The following is a 17,916-nucleotide window of genomic DNA, read 5'->3' on the forward strand; positions in this document are numbered from 1 at the left end:
ACAGACACAAGATGGGGGGGGGGAATAGTGCCAGGAAGCTGCATGACACTCACCCAATTGCCCAACCAATTTACGATTTTATCCCCGTTTTAAAATTACGATTTTGCCATCAATTCAAAATTACGTTTTTACCCCCAGTTCAAAATAAAATTATGCTTTCGCCCCCAACTAAAAATTACCATTTTGCCCTCAATTCAAAAGTATGATTTTGACCCGTTTAAATTTACAGTTTTCCCATTAGTTTTGTTTTTCCCCCCCACTCAGCCAAAATACAATTTTGCCCTCAATCTAAATTTACATTTTTGCCATCGTTTTCCTTTGTTTTCCCAGTCAAATTACGATTTTGACCCCAATGTAAAATTACAGTGATTCCATCGTTTTAGTTTTTTTACAAAACTATAATAGTGCTTTGTTTTAATTGTTTGACTCGGTGTAATTTATATTATTCCCCCAGTTTAAAAATATTGTTTTTCTATTGTTTTCGTCTTTCTTAAGCAAAAGTATGATAGTGTTTTAAATTAATTCGTTTACTCAATGTAATTTTTTGAGATCGTGTCATGAGTAGTATGTACAAGTAATCGAAACACAGACGGGCATATTATGAGAGAGAAATATTCGACTAAGTGCCCCGCAACGCGGACGAGGCAAAATCTAGTCTATATCAAAGCATACATAAAAATAACCACCTCGCAATGATGTGTGATGCTATAACTATGTAAAATATAAAAAAGAAAAAAAAGAAATATATACAATTTAAATTTAAAAAATGACAAAGCCAAGTGGTGTGTGGCGGTGCTACTATTCATAAGCCACGTTTTTTTAACGTGTAGTTATGTAGTTAAAAACTAAACGGGTCAAAAAATCCATAAGAGTCATACAAGTTGAAAGTCGTCCAAAGTGTTTTTTTAATATTTTTTTACAAAGATTTAGATTCTTGTTATTATAATGATTTTATCATTGTAACTAACACATTAAATACCAATAAAGACAATCAGTTACCAACCAACTCATCCATTTTGCCACCTTTGTTGAAGTCCGTGTATTATGGCTTGAACTCAGGCTACTCGGTGTGGGGGGTCGTCCAGGCCCGGCGACGCCCCCAACACCATTTCTATAGGGGCGGCAGCGGCAGCGTCTTCAGCGGCATGGAGGAGACGTTGATGTCGGGCCTCTTCTTCTAACATACACATATAGATACAACACACACACACACATACATATATATATATATATAGAAAGTTGTGACACCCCAGGAAAACCAGTAGACGATACAACTTACCTAGCTTCCTCAGTGAGTACGTACCAAATTTCGGGACGAAATTTCTTTTAAGTTGGGGATAATGTGACAACTCGTAATTCGAACCTATTTTTGTGTAACGTTACGTGCTTATGTGAATTATATTAATTGACGGAATGCATGATTATGTTATATTGGTATATGTATTAATTGAATCAATCGCACAAGACTCACCGACCGCACAATGCACGTCCGACCGCACAAGCCCATTTGGGCTACACTCTTATAATCGAAACCGAATGGGCAACCCAGGTTGGGTTCGGCCCATCCCCCTTTGATCAATTAACAATAGAGTGTTTGTAACCATCACACATTGTTACCAATACACTTCACACACACAAGTTTACAAACCCTAGTGCTCTCTTTCCCTCTCTTGAAGCCGACGGCGAACATCCCCTTTCGGATCGAAAATCGTTGTTGATCGGATCATTCCCTTCACACTCTTTCAATCAGTTAGTGTTTGGATCCTTCGGTTACCTGTTTGATGATGTTTTGATGTGTGTTTACAATTTTGTATGTTGATCTAGAATTACTGTAAACATGATTGATTGTGTTGATTGTTCATGTTATAATCGGCTCACATATATATATTAGATTATGTTCATATAAATCGGAATTGTATGATAAGGATCTAGAACCGAATGCATGGTTGATATGATGAATCGGTTAGGGTTACATGCTAGTCTTTGAGTTCAATAGTTGAACGATTAGGTTGTATGTTCATATGATACTGATTCATTGTTCTGGAATTGATATGAACGTGTTTGAATGTTGAATAATTGTGATTTGATCTGATTATGAAACTGCCAAATCTGTTTGCTAATGTTACGGAGATAATGAGCATCAAACAAGGAAATCTGTTACGACACGGGTTGCGAGTCGAGAACCCACTGTCTCGACTCGAGACCGCAACACCCACACACAAACATCATAACCCGAGACCACGGTTGCGGGTCCTGTTGCGACTCGAGACCGTGTAGTCTCGACTAGTACATGATGATCCGAGACCCCCTTGTTGCGACTCGAGACCATGTGACCAGCAAAACTCGAGACCGCCTAGTCTCGACTCGAGATCTCTAGTCTCGACTCAAGACCATTTACACATGCACACTGATTTGGACTTGTAAACTGTTGGGCTTTAATTGTTTACGTGATGTTACTGTTGGATTTGTATGAACTGATGTTAACTGCCAAGGTTATACATGTATGCTATGATTGCTACTTGTGTTCAATACGTGTAGAATATACGTGCACTACTTGAATATGAACCTGACTTGTATGGTAACCATGGTAGGACGTGGTTGACCACCGTATAGCTTAATTGAACTTTTCTGTGTATCTGCCGAGCAAAACCAAGGTGAGTTCACACAGCCAAGGCATGGGGTTCCCAGGGTGGGAATGGGTTTGGATTATTTACTTGTACTTACCTAGCTTATGGAACTCAGTTATATGGTGCTCGGGTGAGGAAGGGTTATTGATAAGATACAGCTAGACTAGTGATACTTATAGAACTGATCTTCGCACACACGCCGGGGTTGGCCGCGATAATATGACTAATCTTCGCACACATGCCTAGGAAGGCTGCGAACTATACACTGAACTTCGCACACATGCCGGGTGGCCGCGATACAAATATACCTAGTCTAGAATACTTGGGAACTTTCCCTAATCTTCGCATACATGCCTAGAGGGTCGCGATACGAACTAATACGATACATAACTTAATGAACGAACACAAGGCTTACTATACTATTACGATTACTGAACTATTAACTGTGAACTCGCTCAACTAGTTGTTGATACTCTGCTGCATGCCTTGCAGGACTTCAGGTACATATGGAGCTTGCACAGGGAGGAGCAGGTCGTTGTGGGGCATGGATCGTGGATGCCATGTTAAACTTTAAAAACACTTGAACTTGTCGATTACATTGGGTTTTCATATTATGCTTCCGCTACTTAAACTATGTTTGTTGAACACCAATTACATCATGATGGGTTTTATTAACTACTCTTAATATTATATGCTATGTTCAATATGATTGGTGGCTTGATCCTGGTCATGTCACGCTTCCAAGCGGTGGTACTCCGCGTGTGGATTTTGGGGGTGTGACAAAAGTATAATGTACAAAACGCCTTAACGTACATTAACGTACGCAACCAAATAGAACGTGCGTAATTATGATCCCATGCGTGATTAACACCATTTTTTGATCAACTGAACGTGCGTAATTATGATCCCATGCGTCATTATCTTCAAAAAACTGATCCCATGCGTGATTAACTGCTCCCATGTGTGATTATTGCCCTGATCTGATGGTTGCAACTGTCGCGTACGTGAAGTACGATAAGGTGTTTTGTATGTTAACCCCTCCCTATATATATATATATATATATATATATATATATATATATATATTAGGCCTATCCTCCATTTCCTTAGGTCCATCCCCTTTGCCCCATCCTCACACCCATCCTATGTGGCGGGGCATCCTTTGAGGACTACCCTCCTCGCACACCGAGTAGCCTCATGACAACCTTTGGGTCGGCTGCTCAATGCTCTCCCACAAGTTGTATATCTCAAAGAATGACACTTTAACAAGAAACTTGTGTTTACAAGCCAAATGAAATAAAAGCCTGGGCACAAATGAACAACATCAGAGGCCTCTAGGAATCATGGCAAATGAAATATACCGAATTTATATAGGGGCGCGTTTTTAAGCAAATGGTTTACCTGTTATCTGTGTATGATCTTCGGTTATCCATCTGATTTCCATAAGATGTTCGATCCCCAAGAGGCCAAGATCATGCCCTAGACAAGATATCAAGACCCACCGACCAACAGGAAACAAGTCTACAAAACATGTGTCTGTCTCACTTGGAACTCAAATGGAGACAACCAATTCCATATGCATCATTAACCAAAGACACTTCATTAACTCCCAGTTTCACTTTCTCCTTTTGTTCTTCGGTCAACGGAAACTGGTGAGTCGAGTCACTTAAAGTTGTAAGAAAACAAAGCGACTAATACTATTCCATACGATAGATCTCCTAGTGGAGACCTCTGTTTCAACTTCAACAAGAAATTGTAGCCATTAGTACCCACAAGACAAACATCTGAAAAAACTCATTGTGAAAACAACATTTGCCATGCAAAACCACGTGTGGCGGTTATTTAATTTGCTCGAGGCGGGGATAAACCGTTTACCGTTGACTGAAGTTGCTTACCTGTTGACCAAGAACCAGTCAAACTTCAGGAGAGATCTCGAGACATCTTTCTTATATTTTTGTCCAAAAGATTTGAGCCCTAGTGAAAAGAACCAAGCCAAATCCTTACTATCAAGCATTATGTTAGATAACCTTGCCCTTCCGAACTGGGCTCTGCAGATCAGTTTCTAGTCCTTTGTATTCAAAGCATCTGAAACTGTTTATGTGAACACCGAATCTTCTTAATCCCGTCACAGATAGCAAGCTACAGATATCAAGGGCCATGTCCCTTGATACACCAATCAAAATCTAAAATATCTGCAGTATGCTTTGAGATAATTTCCTTAAGAACTTGATGACAGGCAACCCAAGCTTCTAGCCGCTCTGATATACAATTAAGGTTCTGACACTGAAACGACTCGAGTTCTTTATCCAGATGAATGTCAAAAGCATTGAACAATCCCGTCGAATAAACTTGACTAGTGTCCTTTTGGGACCCTAGTGTAAAATTCAAATTCATAAGAACTTCTTACAACACTCAAATCAATGAAAGTAGAGCTACAGTTGAAAGATTCTACAGTAGAAAAACTGACATAATCACTCATAAGTCGTAACGCAAGTGCAATTCAAGCAGATCCATACTCTAAACTGATACGACTTAATGATGTGAAATTGAAGTATTTCGTAAACCTAATATCATGAATGATTCCTAATACACATATTTTCTACAATTACAATGCAGGTTTAACAACACGAAGAAGATGGATTGAATCAAGTGAATAATTGGGGAAATGAATACCTTTATGGAATTGCCGGAAATAGGGATGTATGAAACCCTAGCTAAGTAGCAAAACCCAAATTATGAGATGTTGGTAATTGGAAAAATGGAAGTTATAAATGCCACCCCTCAAGTAATAAGTAACAGTCGTTTTTCATCCTTTCGACTTCTTGACATGCACCCACATCCCTTCAAATCAATATATATGAGTTTTTAGGACCCGTGTATTGTGAGTTGTGACGGGGATGTAAATCACTATGCGCGTTGCAGAGTGTTGACTCGTCAAATTTAGACCGAAACGTAAACATTACGTAGAAAAGAATATTGCGGTAGGTACAAAACGCATATAAAAATAAGCAAATCGTAATGATACATAATACGTTGCTCTGGCAGCGACCCGAAATAAAAACACCCATCATCGCATCATATTCGAAAGTGTAAATGAAAGATACTAAAATGTAGGGAGTTTATGGGGAAAACCTTTATGGCCAAATTTTAGATTATAGAGATGTGGTGATTTTTTTAAATACAAGCTTTATAATGTTAAAAAGGAGAAATATAACTTTATAAAGTTCAAGACTCGTAGTGTAACTAAATTAAAGCTTAAGGATATGATAGTAAATTAGCTAAAGAAATTTATGTTAAATAAATTGTTAGGGAGTGATATGTAAAATAGGATAATGTTGTGAATAAAATAAGTTAACCAAGTGTAAGTGATGAAAAATGTAAAATAGAAAAGTAACATGCTTTAAAGTTTGAAGAATATTGAATTGATTATTTTGATTTAAAAGAAAAATAAGGTATGTTATTTTGGTTCTAACTAGTAGGAATTTCCGCGTTTTGCGGCGGATGTTTGATTCATCCTGTATTAAGGGGTAGGGGTGGTCATCACTCATCACTCACTCGCAAATTCCAATCAAGTTCTGTCATGTCATCAACCATTATTCCATCACTCACAACTTTTTTTAGTGGAAATGCCCATCACTCACCACCACATCCAACAATTTCCCCACAACTAACAATTTCCCTCATGACCCACTACCCCATCACGCGTGAAAAATACCACGCGTAATAAAAATGGAGCGTGATAGACAGAGGTGGCGGTGGTGTTTTGATATCTTCCACGCGTGAAAAATTTCTATCACGGGGGAATTGTCATCCACCCCGGGTCCCCTAACTAAATATAGTATTTGTTGTTTAGGTAAAATTATGTCAAGATTTAAAGGAAAATAAAACAACACCCAAAATCCTTTAAAATGTGTAATAGGTTGGCTAATTAAAGTTTTAATATTCATATTTTATGTAAAACTCTTCAATTTATTCTATTTTTCCCTATCTGTTGTTTTCTTTTACACTTTTCAATTCGGTTACCTTTTTTCCAACTTGCACATGTAAATTAAATCCACTAAAAAGTAAAACAACTCTAGAGTCCCACAGTATTCTTCTCGGTTAAAAAACCAACGTTAACGATTCAGGCGACAACCAATATTTCCACTCCTCACCGCCAAGAAGCACCACCGCAAAGAAAACCCCGTCCCAACCTCCGGCACCGTCGTCGTAGCAGGTTCTCATTGAAACCAAAATTTCGCCCCTCATGTAGTCTTCTATGATCATCCTGACCTATTAATGCACGTACAAAATCACCGTCGCCAACAATTTTTGCAGAACAGAACCGCCGCCACTCCGTCGGTTTTTCTCAATTCCTGCAAAAAGATGCTGGCTAGAGTTTTTTGTGGCCGTTTAAACTATGATTACTCAATTCCTGCAAAAAGATGTTGGCTAGAGTTTTTTGTGGCCGTTTAAACTATGATTAACAGTTTAAATCATGTTTTAATAGTTCTTTTATAGATAAATATAGCCAAAACCATTCAGATTAAACATCTTAAACTTATTTTAGATCTGTTTGGTGGCCTAAGACAAACGAAAAATCGAAGTTGATCGAAGTAAAAGGCAAGAAATCCGCCGTCAAAACCCTAAAACACCACGGTCGAAGATCTTACTTCCGATTTCTCGAGAAAAGGTCTTTGAGTAGGTGTCATCGTCGTCTAGCGACGGAACCGTAGCCATCGTCGGCGTTTGCGTCGGAACCAAGGTGACCCGCTTGTTCGCCTACGCCGACACCATCGCTGGATTCCCCATCCTCCTTTCTGCATGTGGGAGTGGAGCACACGCCGGAAACTGACGTGGTGCCGTTCATGACCGCCGTGACCGACGGAGCGTCCTGTCAACTGTCTCTCTGTGTTTGCATATGGAAACCTGTGGAGGGGCAAAAGTGAACACTAACCAAACTTCAGTGAAGTTCTAAAATTTGACGCCGTCACCGTTAAGCCACTGTTGCTCGGTTATGTTTCAAATTGATATATGAATATGAATATGAATATGAATATGAATATGAATATGAATGTCTACAAAATGCCTATCTTGATTTTGTGTTGTATCATTATTATAGGTTAAAAAAACTAAAGAAGTTGAATAATAAAAAAAGAATTGGGTAAGTTTGAATGTCTTGGTATCATGTTTAGAGATACCATAAAAGACAAAGAAGAATAAATCAATTTAAAAATAAAAATTATAGAAATTGGTTTTGGCATACGTGTGTACTAGAGCTTTTTTACCATTTGAAACTATATAGACCGATAGACCAATGACATCTTATTCACACATTGAATAGTAATTTATTCACACATTCCCTACCCTAACTTAGTTGGTTAGTGTGCTGGTGTTCTCCTTGAAGACGTCGGTTCAACTCCTGGCTGTAGCAAAAGGTGCGGGACGTCCCAATGATGGATCGTTTCCTACCAAGACATGGTTCGATCCGGAGGGCAACCCGGTTTTACCCAGCTGTTACCCCAGCGAGGTTCTCGTGTGAGGACAGTATGGTTTCCGGGCGAAGATCAGTTTGCACGGCGGCCGGGGCCCGATAGAACATCGCGTCCGGAGGCGGGGCTGACGAGGGATTGTCTTTGACAAGAACCCGGTGACCACTAGCTCCTGTACATAGAAAGTCACCCTTCAAAAAAAAAAATTAATTTATCCACACAAACAAAACTTGTTAATTAATACAAGGAGATCACGACAACGTTTTTTTAGATCAAGTGGGTCATGGGCAGTGGCGAAGCTTAAGATTTTCGATTGGGGGACGGAAGTCACCGGACCTAAAAATTTCTATAAAACCGAGGGAGGGGGGTCGAAAACCTATATACTTAAAATTTTCTATAGCAAAAAGTTCGGGGGGGGGGGGTGTCGGTCGCCCCCTCCCGCCCTACTTAAGCTTCGCCCATGGTCATGGGTGACCGAAATACTCTCTTGAAAGAGGTAAAATGACCCCACGATTTCTAGTTTTGGTTGTGTTATAATCCTCTTTGTTAGGAGTCATGGTGTATGGTGTATGTATGTATGTAAGTAATGATATGTAAGCAATGAACACAAATGACTCTTCTGGCAGGATCATTTGGCAAACTAGCTTTATTATATGGTGTTGATCAAGAGTTAGCGTAGTCATATATGGCCTAAAAAGGCCAAGTGGGTAAGAAAATACCTTAACTTAAAAAGGATATACCTTTCGTTACATTTACAAATATTGTGATAATAAGTAATGAATATACATGTTTTAACATGCTGGATCATGTGACAAATTCTCATATAAAGCTCATGTAAGGGATAGAGGATTCATATTTGGTTTTAAAAGGAAAAGACAAATGAGTGTAAGAGTTCAAAATTGGATGCCTGCCTCATAGCTAGCATAAATAGCTTATAAGAACCCAAAAGGTCTTAAAATAGTGCAACGGAAAAACATAACTTTCAGCACGAAATTCTTAAGGAAACTTGAAGAAACACGGTTTCTAATTAAGGTATTAATTAGATGGGTTTATGTTCCTTTCATAGAGGTTAATCTTCTTTTAGGTATTTGAGCTCCGACTGGTTACTCAACCTGCAAAACAGAACACCGTTACTCGTTAAGAGGGGAATGTGGGGGTTTCCCTCTTAACCGGGCTCCGGCGTGAGAATAAGTGATTGCTTTGAGAGTAATTAAGTAGTAAAGAGTGAGAGCCGAGAGAATAGAATGCTTAACCTGTGAAGTAAGGTCTCTATTTATAGCCGGAGAGGTGTAAGAGGTTGTGGGCTGATGGGCCTTGGGCCAGAAACGGACAACAACGAATATGCTCTTTGCCTCGCTGGCCTCGACTGCTTAGTGGCTTCTAGATGCTCGTCGGTGCTGGCGCACCTTGATTGGAGCCACGTGTCATTGTTGTCGGCCTTGTTGTCCCTTCTGTCATCAGCAGACAAGTGGAGATCGTGGGACAGTTGTCCCCGTCTCTTGATTGGTGCCATGTAGGCGTCCTTGTGTACTTATCGTCAGAAGATCGTGGCGCACGATTGAACAGAGCCTGCTGGACGCTCATTGGCTCTTTTTACTGCCACTTGTACCCTGTGTACCTCTGTAGGTAACAGCGCGTCTTCCTATGGAGAGGATTTTGTTTGGTGGCAACTAACCCGCGCGGGGTTAGTGTGTTCACTTATGCCATTGTTTTTATACTAAGTGTTGCTATCTGAGTTCATTATGTGCTCTTTCTCGCGCGGGGCTAAGTCATAATGTGACGTAAGCTGCGCGAGGCTGTTATTATCAAGTTGTTATGCTAAGGAGTATGGTCTCACGTGCAACCTGTTATGAGGTTTGCGCGACTTTTTGGGACCATACCCCTTCAAGTCCCCCCAGTCCAGTGCTGCACCATGCGCAACGCAAGTGGTTGGAGCTCTGGACTTGATAAAAATAAGAGAAGGGGAAGTTGTCCTTTTAATCGCGCGAGGTGTTAGCAGTTTACGTATATCTGGCGCGACTCTTGTGACTTCTGCATGAAGTTACTTGCACGTTTTATGGCGGGAAACTTCGAAATTTGAACCTCTGACAGGTTGGTGAGATAAGTCGCTGAGAGCGACGCTTGAGTTGACCCCTGGCACGGATGTCATCATGCCGCCTGCGGCGGTTGCACTTCATGTCAGGAGAGTGGATGCCACGCGCGCGTGGTAACCGTCGTCCCTGCTTTTCCGCTTGACGTGGCAACCTCTCGTTGGTTGCCCCTGCGGCGAGTGCGGCACGGTTACCCATCGCATTAAATGCGATGGGTATATATATCCGAAGAGAAAGGTGAGAGATTCACTTTCTCTTCGTTTCTTCTCCCTTTTTCTCTTTGAGTCTTCATATTGTTCTTCATCTTCTTCAAACTTTCTTCAAATCTTCAAACTTTCTTCAAGTTTTTTCCAGCTTTTTCTTGAAATATGAGCGAAGAACATCAAGAAGCTCCTGCTAGTGAGGAGGGGCCAGTCCCAGTCCTGAGATGGGACTTAGGTTTATTCGAACAGATCGTTCGAAGTTTTAGGTTTCCACCGGAGTGGGATGCCCGGTACCCTGCTCAGGGTCAGACCGCGGCTGATGCCCCACCCGGTTACATTACTTTGTTCGAAGACTTCTTCCTTCAAGGAAACTTCCGGCTGCCGGCGACTAACTTCTTTGGTAGCATATTGTCCTACTACAAGTTTCATATCTCACAGTTAAGCCCACCTGGGATGGTGAGGGTGAGGCACTTTGAGTTCTTGTGTCAATCTCACGGCATTGAGCCGACGGTGAATAAGTTTCGTGTCTTCTATCAACTGCAAAGAACAATGGGGTTCTTTTCTTTTGCTAGCCGTGTTACGGCTAAGAAGATTTTGTTGAATCCTCCCAAGAGTTTCCATGACTGGAAACCCAAGTTCTTCTTCATCCGGGAGGAAGTCTTGCCAATAGCTATGCCGTTTAGGGAATGGACCGAGGTTATACCAAAGGAGGACCTTCCTATACCGAAGTCTGCTCAGTGGTATCAGCAGCTTACCGCAACCCCTAACCGGGTATTTGGGGAGAATGTTCTGGTTGCTGCCAAGATGAGTGACCAGTGGTCACCTAGTAGCAGGGAACTCCCGGTCTTGAAGATCGGGGATCAAGGTTAGATACTTTCCCCCTTTTTGTTTTGTTTCCGAGTACATTCACTTAACTGGTTTCTTATACTTTGTTTTTGTTGTGTAGAGACGCAACTCTATCAGGCTGCCTTCCCAGCCTTTGGTGGCTCCATGGGCGTTCGCCCTCTGCGCGATGATGAGGAAGGCTGGTATGACCAGATAAAGGGGAACTTCATGTTTCCTGCTGCTGACGCCTTCGCCTCGCCGCCGGATGCAACTGAAGGTGCGCACTATCCTAAACCTCGTCCATTGCGCTCTGTGACTTCTGCTGGGAAAGAGACTTTCTATCTTTCCAGCGAGGAGTCAGTAGGGTCTTCGAATGGCGAGTTAAGTTCGTTGCCTAAAATCTTTGCAGGTGTGTTGCGCGATCTGGGGGTTGACCCAGAGGAGAAGAAGAAGAAACCTTCGAAGAAGAAAAAGAAGGCGGATGTTGAAGTGACCAGCAAGGGTCCTGGCGCCAGTCGCGCAACTACTGCTGCTGTCAAAGGTACGCTTCGCCTCCGGCAACGTGACTTAGACGATTACGTGATAATCAGTGACTCTTATGAAGGTTTATCATATGCAGCTATGGGAAAGACTGGCGCTGGTGGGTCAAAGGGCTCTGGGAGCGCGGGTTCTCGTAACCCGGATGCTGACGCAACTCCATCTCAACCTGAGGATGAAGAAGAAGAGGAAGAAGAGACTGCCCCGTTGATTGGAAGAAAGAGGGGTAGAAGCGAGGCGACAACTGGTATGGCCTCTGCGCCTGTTTCAGTTGTTATTCCCGTTGTTGGGAAGAAGAGCAAGTTGCGCTCGTTATACCAGTTTTCTCCTGGTATGCTCTTATCTCCCTTCTTTATAATTTAACCTCTTTTTGCTCAAGTGCGTTTGCTTTATTCTTGTAGAGATCAAGAAGAAGACCCCTGAAAAGGGGGTTAAGTTTGTTGAACCTAGCACGAAAAGACCTAAGGTTGCCACTGAACCTTCCGATTCTGCTGCGCGTGATGCTGCGAAAACTGCTGAAGCGCAGCGAAAGGCAGAAGAGGATCGGAGGAAAGAAGAGAGTAGGATTGCTGCGCAGAAGAAGGCTGAAGAGCTAAAGCGCAAAGAAGAGGAAGAGAAAAAGAGGAAGGAGGAGGAGGAGAGAAAGCTGGAGGCGGAGAGGAAGAGGAAAGCGGAAGAGGAGAGAAAGCTGAGGGAGGAGGCGGATAGGCAGAGGAAGGCGGAAGAGGCGAGGAAAGAAAGAGCTGCCGATCAGTCTTCTGTTCAAGGGCAGTCTGGTGTCCCAAAACCTCCCCCTGCTGCGCCGATTGTTACTTCTAAGGGGTTAGGGCGCTATGTGTCTAGTGGTGCAAGCTCTGGAGGAGCTGGGGGCTATAACCCCAATGTGATAGGTGCGAAGGATACCGTCGGGGACATATATTATAAAACTTATACTGAAGAGGAACGTGGTGATGCTCCTCATCAAGCCCCTTGGAGCTTAAGGCAGAAGGATACGTTTGTTGAATTTGGTCCTTCTCGCGATTGGTACTTGAACCAATTCACTCCTGGCGAAGTTAACCGTCAAAAGGCGAAGCCGCATGAAATGTTGTACCGCACTTACATTCTTGCCGAGGCCAACGCTCGATCTGCTAACCATCAGATAGTTCGTGAATGGCGAACAATGGTCAGAGAGCGCGCCGACTGGGAGGCTTACCGAGAACGTGTGCTAAAACGTGTTGGTGAATTTGAGAAGGCTAAGGCCACATTTGATGAGGAGAAAGCCAAGTTTGAGGCTGATAGGAAAGCTGAAGAGTGGGGTCGCGAGGGCCTGCAAAAGAAACTTCATAATGTGGAAGAGCAACTGGCCAAGGAGAAGGCCGAGTTCAAGCGCATCTGCGCCCAGGACAACGAGCGCGCCTATGCGGCTCGACAAAAAATTGTTGGTCTTGAGGCTAAGATAGCGGAGCTGACATCGAAGGTGGAGGAAGCGCAGGTTGAGACAGCCGCTAAACAACAGATGGAGGTTAGTTGATTTTCCTTTCGTTTTCTCCTTTGTTGTTTATAAAATTTCTAAGTCATTTGCCAACTTCCAGGTTGAGTTGTCTGAAGCTAAGGTTCAGCTGTCCACCAAGGACAAAGATCTCCAGGCCAAGGACGTTGAGATTGCGGAGCTCAAACGTCGCTTGGATGAACAAATCGACAGATGTGAGTCCCTGGAGATCGACCTTGAGGCAGAGAAGGTCAAGGCCATCGATGCTGAGGAGGCGCGTGCTGTCAGCACTGCGGCGCTTAACGTGGCTCAGACAAATTATTCTGAGGCCCAAGGCATTGTGGACACGCTTGTTTCTGAAGCAGAATGGATGCGCACTCGGGGAATAGTGCTGGTAAGTCCTTTTTGCCTTACCTTTTTCTTTAACATGTTGAAGAGTTTATTCTTAATGCTCCTCTTTTGATGAAGGTTGCCAATTCCATCTTGAACGCCGGCGAGCTAGATCGCGCTGTTGCTGCTCTTACGGATGCGGCGCGTGCAGTTGGTCATCGAGGAGGTTACCTGGAGTGTGCTGATCACGTTGAGCGAATGCTGGGACAAGAATTCGATACAAGTCATTGCTCAGTGACGGAACAAACTGATGCTGCGCTGGCCAGTGCTGAGAACTCATATGACAACCTCTCCTTGCCCATTATGGACTTGGTTGTTAGTGCCTTAAAAAAGGATGATTGGTGTCAGCGCCTCAAGGCGATCCTTGATCCACCGATTACTGTTGAATCATCTGATGAGGAAGCAGCTGGTGATGATGGCGGAGGTGATGACGATGGCGACGATGGTGAGGGGAACGAAGATGATGATGGTGAGAAGAAAGAAGACAAATAGAGTAGGTTGTTAGTTTGTTGATAGGCGTTTGTGCCTTTGTTTCTGACTTGATTGTAAGTGATGCGCTTTTGCGCAGTTTTAATGACAATGAAATGTCTTCGTTTTTTCTGTTGCAATTATTGCATTGCTGTAAAAACTTAGGTTAAATTAGCTCGAATAAATGGAAGCGTTTTCTAAGTATAAGGTGGCCACCCGGTCTCGCGCTTTGTTTGCGGAGGATCTTGGAGGTGGTTTTGAACCATCTCAAAGTGTTGGAGTGTTTTCGCGCTAATCAGAAGTTTAACATGCATTTGTAACGAAAAAACAATGTAATAGAACATGTCATTTGTTTTCATTCAAATCAGAAGTTGGCTCTTAGGCCTTCATACATATATGCCAATGGCTCGTAGCCGGCGTGGCGAAATTGAAAAATGGCGCGAGGCCGAAAAGGTTACATATAGCATTTGCGCAATTGTTGCGCATTCCAAGTTCTTGGTAAGATGTGGCCATCTAAGGTGCGCAATTTGTAGGCCCCTTTGCCTAGGACCTCATGAATCAGATATGGGCCTTCCCATTTAGGTGCCAATTTCCCTGGGCGTTCCGCATTTGACGCTTCGTTGTCGCGAAAGACGTACTCCCCTGGATTGAAGGTACAAATGCGAACCCTTGTGTTGTAGTACCTTTCCAGCTGGGTTTTGTATTTGGCCTCTCTGATTCTTGCGATTTCACGCCGTTCTTCTAACAAGTCTAAGTCTAGACGCCTTTCTGCTTCATTGTCAACCGTGTTGACCGTGGTCATTCGCGGCGAGGGCAAGCCAATCTCTGCCGGGATTACCGCCTCTGAGCCATAGACTAGGCTGAAAGGGGTTTCGCCGGTACTTGTCTTTGGCATGGTCCGATGAGCCCATAAAATGCTTGGGAGCTCATCGACCCATCCGCGCCGCCTTGTTCCTAATCTGGCCTTTATCCCTTCGACGATGCATTTGTTCACACTTTCCACTTGTCCGTTGCCTTGTGGGTGCGCAACGGAGGTGAAAGTGTGTTCAATGTTCATCTCCTTCATCCAGTTCTTAAGATCGTCTGACGCGAAGTTGGTGCCGTTATCTGTCACGATCTTGAGCGGGAGGCCGAATCTGCATATGATGTGCTCCCATATGAACTTGCGCACAATCATGGCTGTGGTGGATGCAAGGGCTTTGGCTTCTACCCACTTCGTGAAGTAGTCGACAGCTACTATGATGAACTTTACGGCGCCGGGGGCATCCGGGAAGGGTCCTACCATGTCAATTCCCCATTGCTGAAAGGGCCATGCGGTGGACACGGGGATAAGATCATTTTTAGGCCGCAACGTTTTTGGAGCGTGCCTCTGGCAAGAGTCACACTTGCGGATCTCCTTCATTGCGTCAACATGCATACCCGGCCAGTAGTAACCGGCGCTCATGATCTTCGCGACGACCATCCTTGGTCCGGAGTGGATGCCGCAAATCCCTTCGTGGATTTCCCTTATCAAATAATTCGCGTCCTGGGGGTCCACACAGCGCAGTAGTGGTCCCAAGAAGGATTTTCGGTACAAGATACCGTTGTTCATTTCGTACTGTAGGGCTTTGTTTTGGATCTTTCTTGCTTCCGCTTTGTTCTCAGGAAGCACCCCCTCTCCCAAGTATTGGATGATAGGGGTCATCCATGATGTCTGCCCTGTTTCGATTACGTTAACTTGGCGCAGTAAAACCGATGGGTTTTTGAGTACCTCTATCCTTACATCCTTGGCTAAATGTTGAAAGGAGGTCGAGGCGAGCTTGCTCAGGGCATCTGCGGGCTTGTTTTCTGAGCGATTGATATGTATGACTTCGTGGGTTTTGAATTGTTGGAGCAATTCTTTCGCTTGTTCCAGATATAAAGCCATGACTTCACCCTTCGCGTCGTATATGCCATTTACTTGACTGGCTATCAGGAGTGAATCCACATGTGCGCGCAAGTTTTTTGATCCCATCTTGATGGCGAGGCGTAAGCCTGCCAGAAAAGCCTCATACTCAGCTTCATTGTTGGTGTTCTTGAAGTCGAGCTTAATGGCGTAAGTAAACTCGTGCTTTTCTGGGCTCACTAGACGTAAACCTGCTCCCGCGCCATCTTCATTTGATGCCCCGTCAGTGTAAAGCATCCAAATCTCCTCTGCTGTGTTTTCCTTGGGCGTCTCTACCATCTCACACTCCTTGATTTTATCAGCCGGCACTTCTGTGATGAAGTCGGCGAGGACCTGCCCCTTAATGGCTGGGCGCGGCCTATACAAGATGTTATGGCCGCCCAGTTCAATGGCCCATTTTGCCAATCTGCCTGATGTCTCAGGCTTCTGAAGTATAGTGCCAATGTGGAAATTGGTAAGCACAGTTATCACATGGCCTGTGAAGTATCGGCGCAATCTTCGGGAGGCGTGTAGTAGCGCAAGAACCAGCTTTTCCATTGTGGAATATCTTGTTTCTGGGTCTGTGAGTATCCTGCTGACGTAATAGATCGGGGTTTGCACGCCGTTCCTGTCTACCAACAATACTGACCCTACTGCCTTATCCGAGGAGGACAAGTACAGCACAAGGGGCTCTTTTTCAAACGGTGCCGTCAGCGTAAGGAGTTCGATCAGACACGCTTTCATTTGTTGAAAAGCTGTTTCGGCTTCCGGGGTCCATTTGAACTCTTGCTTCTTCACACAGTTGCGCAACGTGCTAATGAAGGGATACGACTTTGCGGCGTGATTGGAAAGAAATCGATTTAGCGCGGCCAGCCGGCCGGCTAGTCGTTGCATTTCCTTGATGTTTCTTGGCGAGGGCATTCGTTCTATAGCTTGTACCTTCTCTGGGTTCACCTTGAAACCGCCGTTTGTGACAATGAAGCCCAGAAACTTTCCTTCTTCCATGCCAAAGGAACACTTGGCTGGGTTTAGTTTCATATTTACGCTGCGCAATGAGTTGAACGTTTTTTCGATGTCTTTTAACATTTGGTCCTCTTCGGGACTTTTCACCACTAGATCATCGATGTAAACCTCAATGTGCTTTCCGATGTCACCTGCGAAGGTTTTGTCCATCAAGCGTTGATAGGTCGCGCCTGCATTCTTTAAACCAAAAGGCATTTTGGTGTAGCAGAATATTCCAAGATCAGTCCTGAAGGCTGTCTTGTCTTCATCTTCTAGCTTCATCTGCACTTGATGGTATCCTTTATAGCAATCCAGAAAGCACTTCCATCGGTATGGCGCGAGAGAATCAATTTTTTTATCGATCTCAGGCAAGGAATAGCAATCCTTTGGGCACGCCTTGTTGAGATCAGTGTAATCAACGCACATGCGCCATCCGCCATTTGATTTTTCTACCATCACAGGGTTCGCGACCCAGCTTTGGTATCTTACCTCTCTCAGGATTCCAGCCTTGAGCAGCTCACATACTTGCTCATTCATCGCTTTTGTCTTATCCGCGCCTAGGCTGCGCCTTCGCTGGGCTTTTGGTTCTACAGAAGGGTACGTGTTTAAGCAATGTTCGGTTATGTTGCGCGGGACGCCGGTCATATCTGACGGGGTCCAGGCAAAAATATCCATGTTGCGGAACAGCAGTTGCTTTAAATGTTTTCTGATGTCTGACGAAATGGCGTGGCCAATTGTCACTGTCTGCTCTGGGTATTTGCGGTTTAGGACCCATTTTTCTGGCTCGGTCGTAGAGACCTTCGCCGCTTTTGTTGGGCGCAGCTCTTCAGTTGACATCACTTCTTTCTTGGCGTATATGATTGCGACGCCTGTCTTGGTAGGAAAACCTATGGCAGAATGAGGTGTTGAAGTCACCATGTTTAGTTCGCCTT

At 43.8% G+C, this 17,916-nt stretch overlaps 1 protein-coding gene across 1 annotated transcript; it reads left to right on the forward strand.

Moving 5' to 3' along the window:
• Window positions 1-9,676: 9,676 nt before the first annotated feature.
• On the forward strand, window positions 9,677-14,103 carry LOC110888278. The gene is made up of 7 exons (XM_035979891.1): window positions 9,677-11,256; window positions 11,338-11,493; window positions 11,626-11,757; window positions 11,836-12,084; window positions 12,155-13,254; window positions 13,325-13,615; window positions 13,690-14,103. The coding sequence occupies exons 1-7, from the start codon at window positions 10,557-10,559 to the stop codon at window positions 14,101-14,103; spliced, it is 3,042 nt and encodes a 1,013-aa protein (XP_035835784.1). The 5' UTR covers window positions 9,677-10,556.
• The last annotated feature ends 3,813 nt before the right edge of the window (window positions 14,104-17,916 follow it).

Source organism: Helianthus annuus, chromosome 11, assembly GCF_002127325.2.
Source record: "Helianthus annuus cultivar XRQ/B chromosome 11, HanXRQr2.0-SUNRISE, whole genome shotgun sequence".
Classification (NCBI taxonomy): domain Eukaryota; kingdom Viridiplantae; phylum Streptophyta; class Magnoliopsida; order Asterales; family Asteraceae; genus Helianthus; species Helianthus annuus.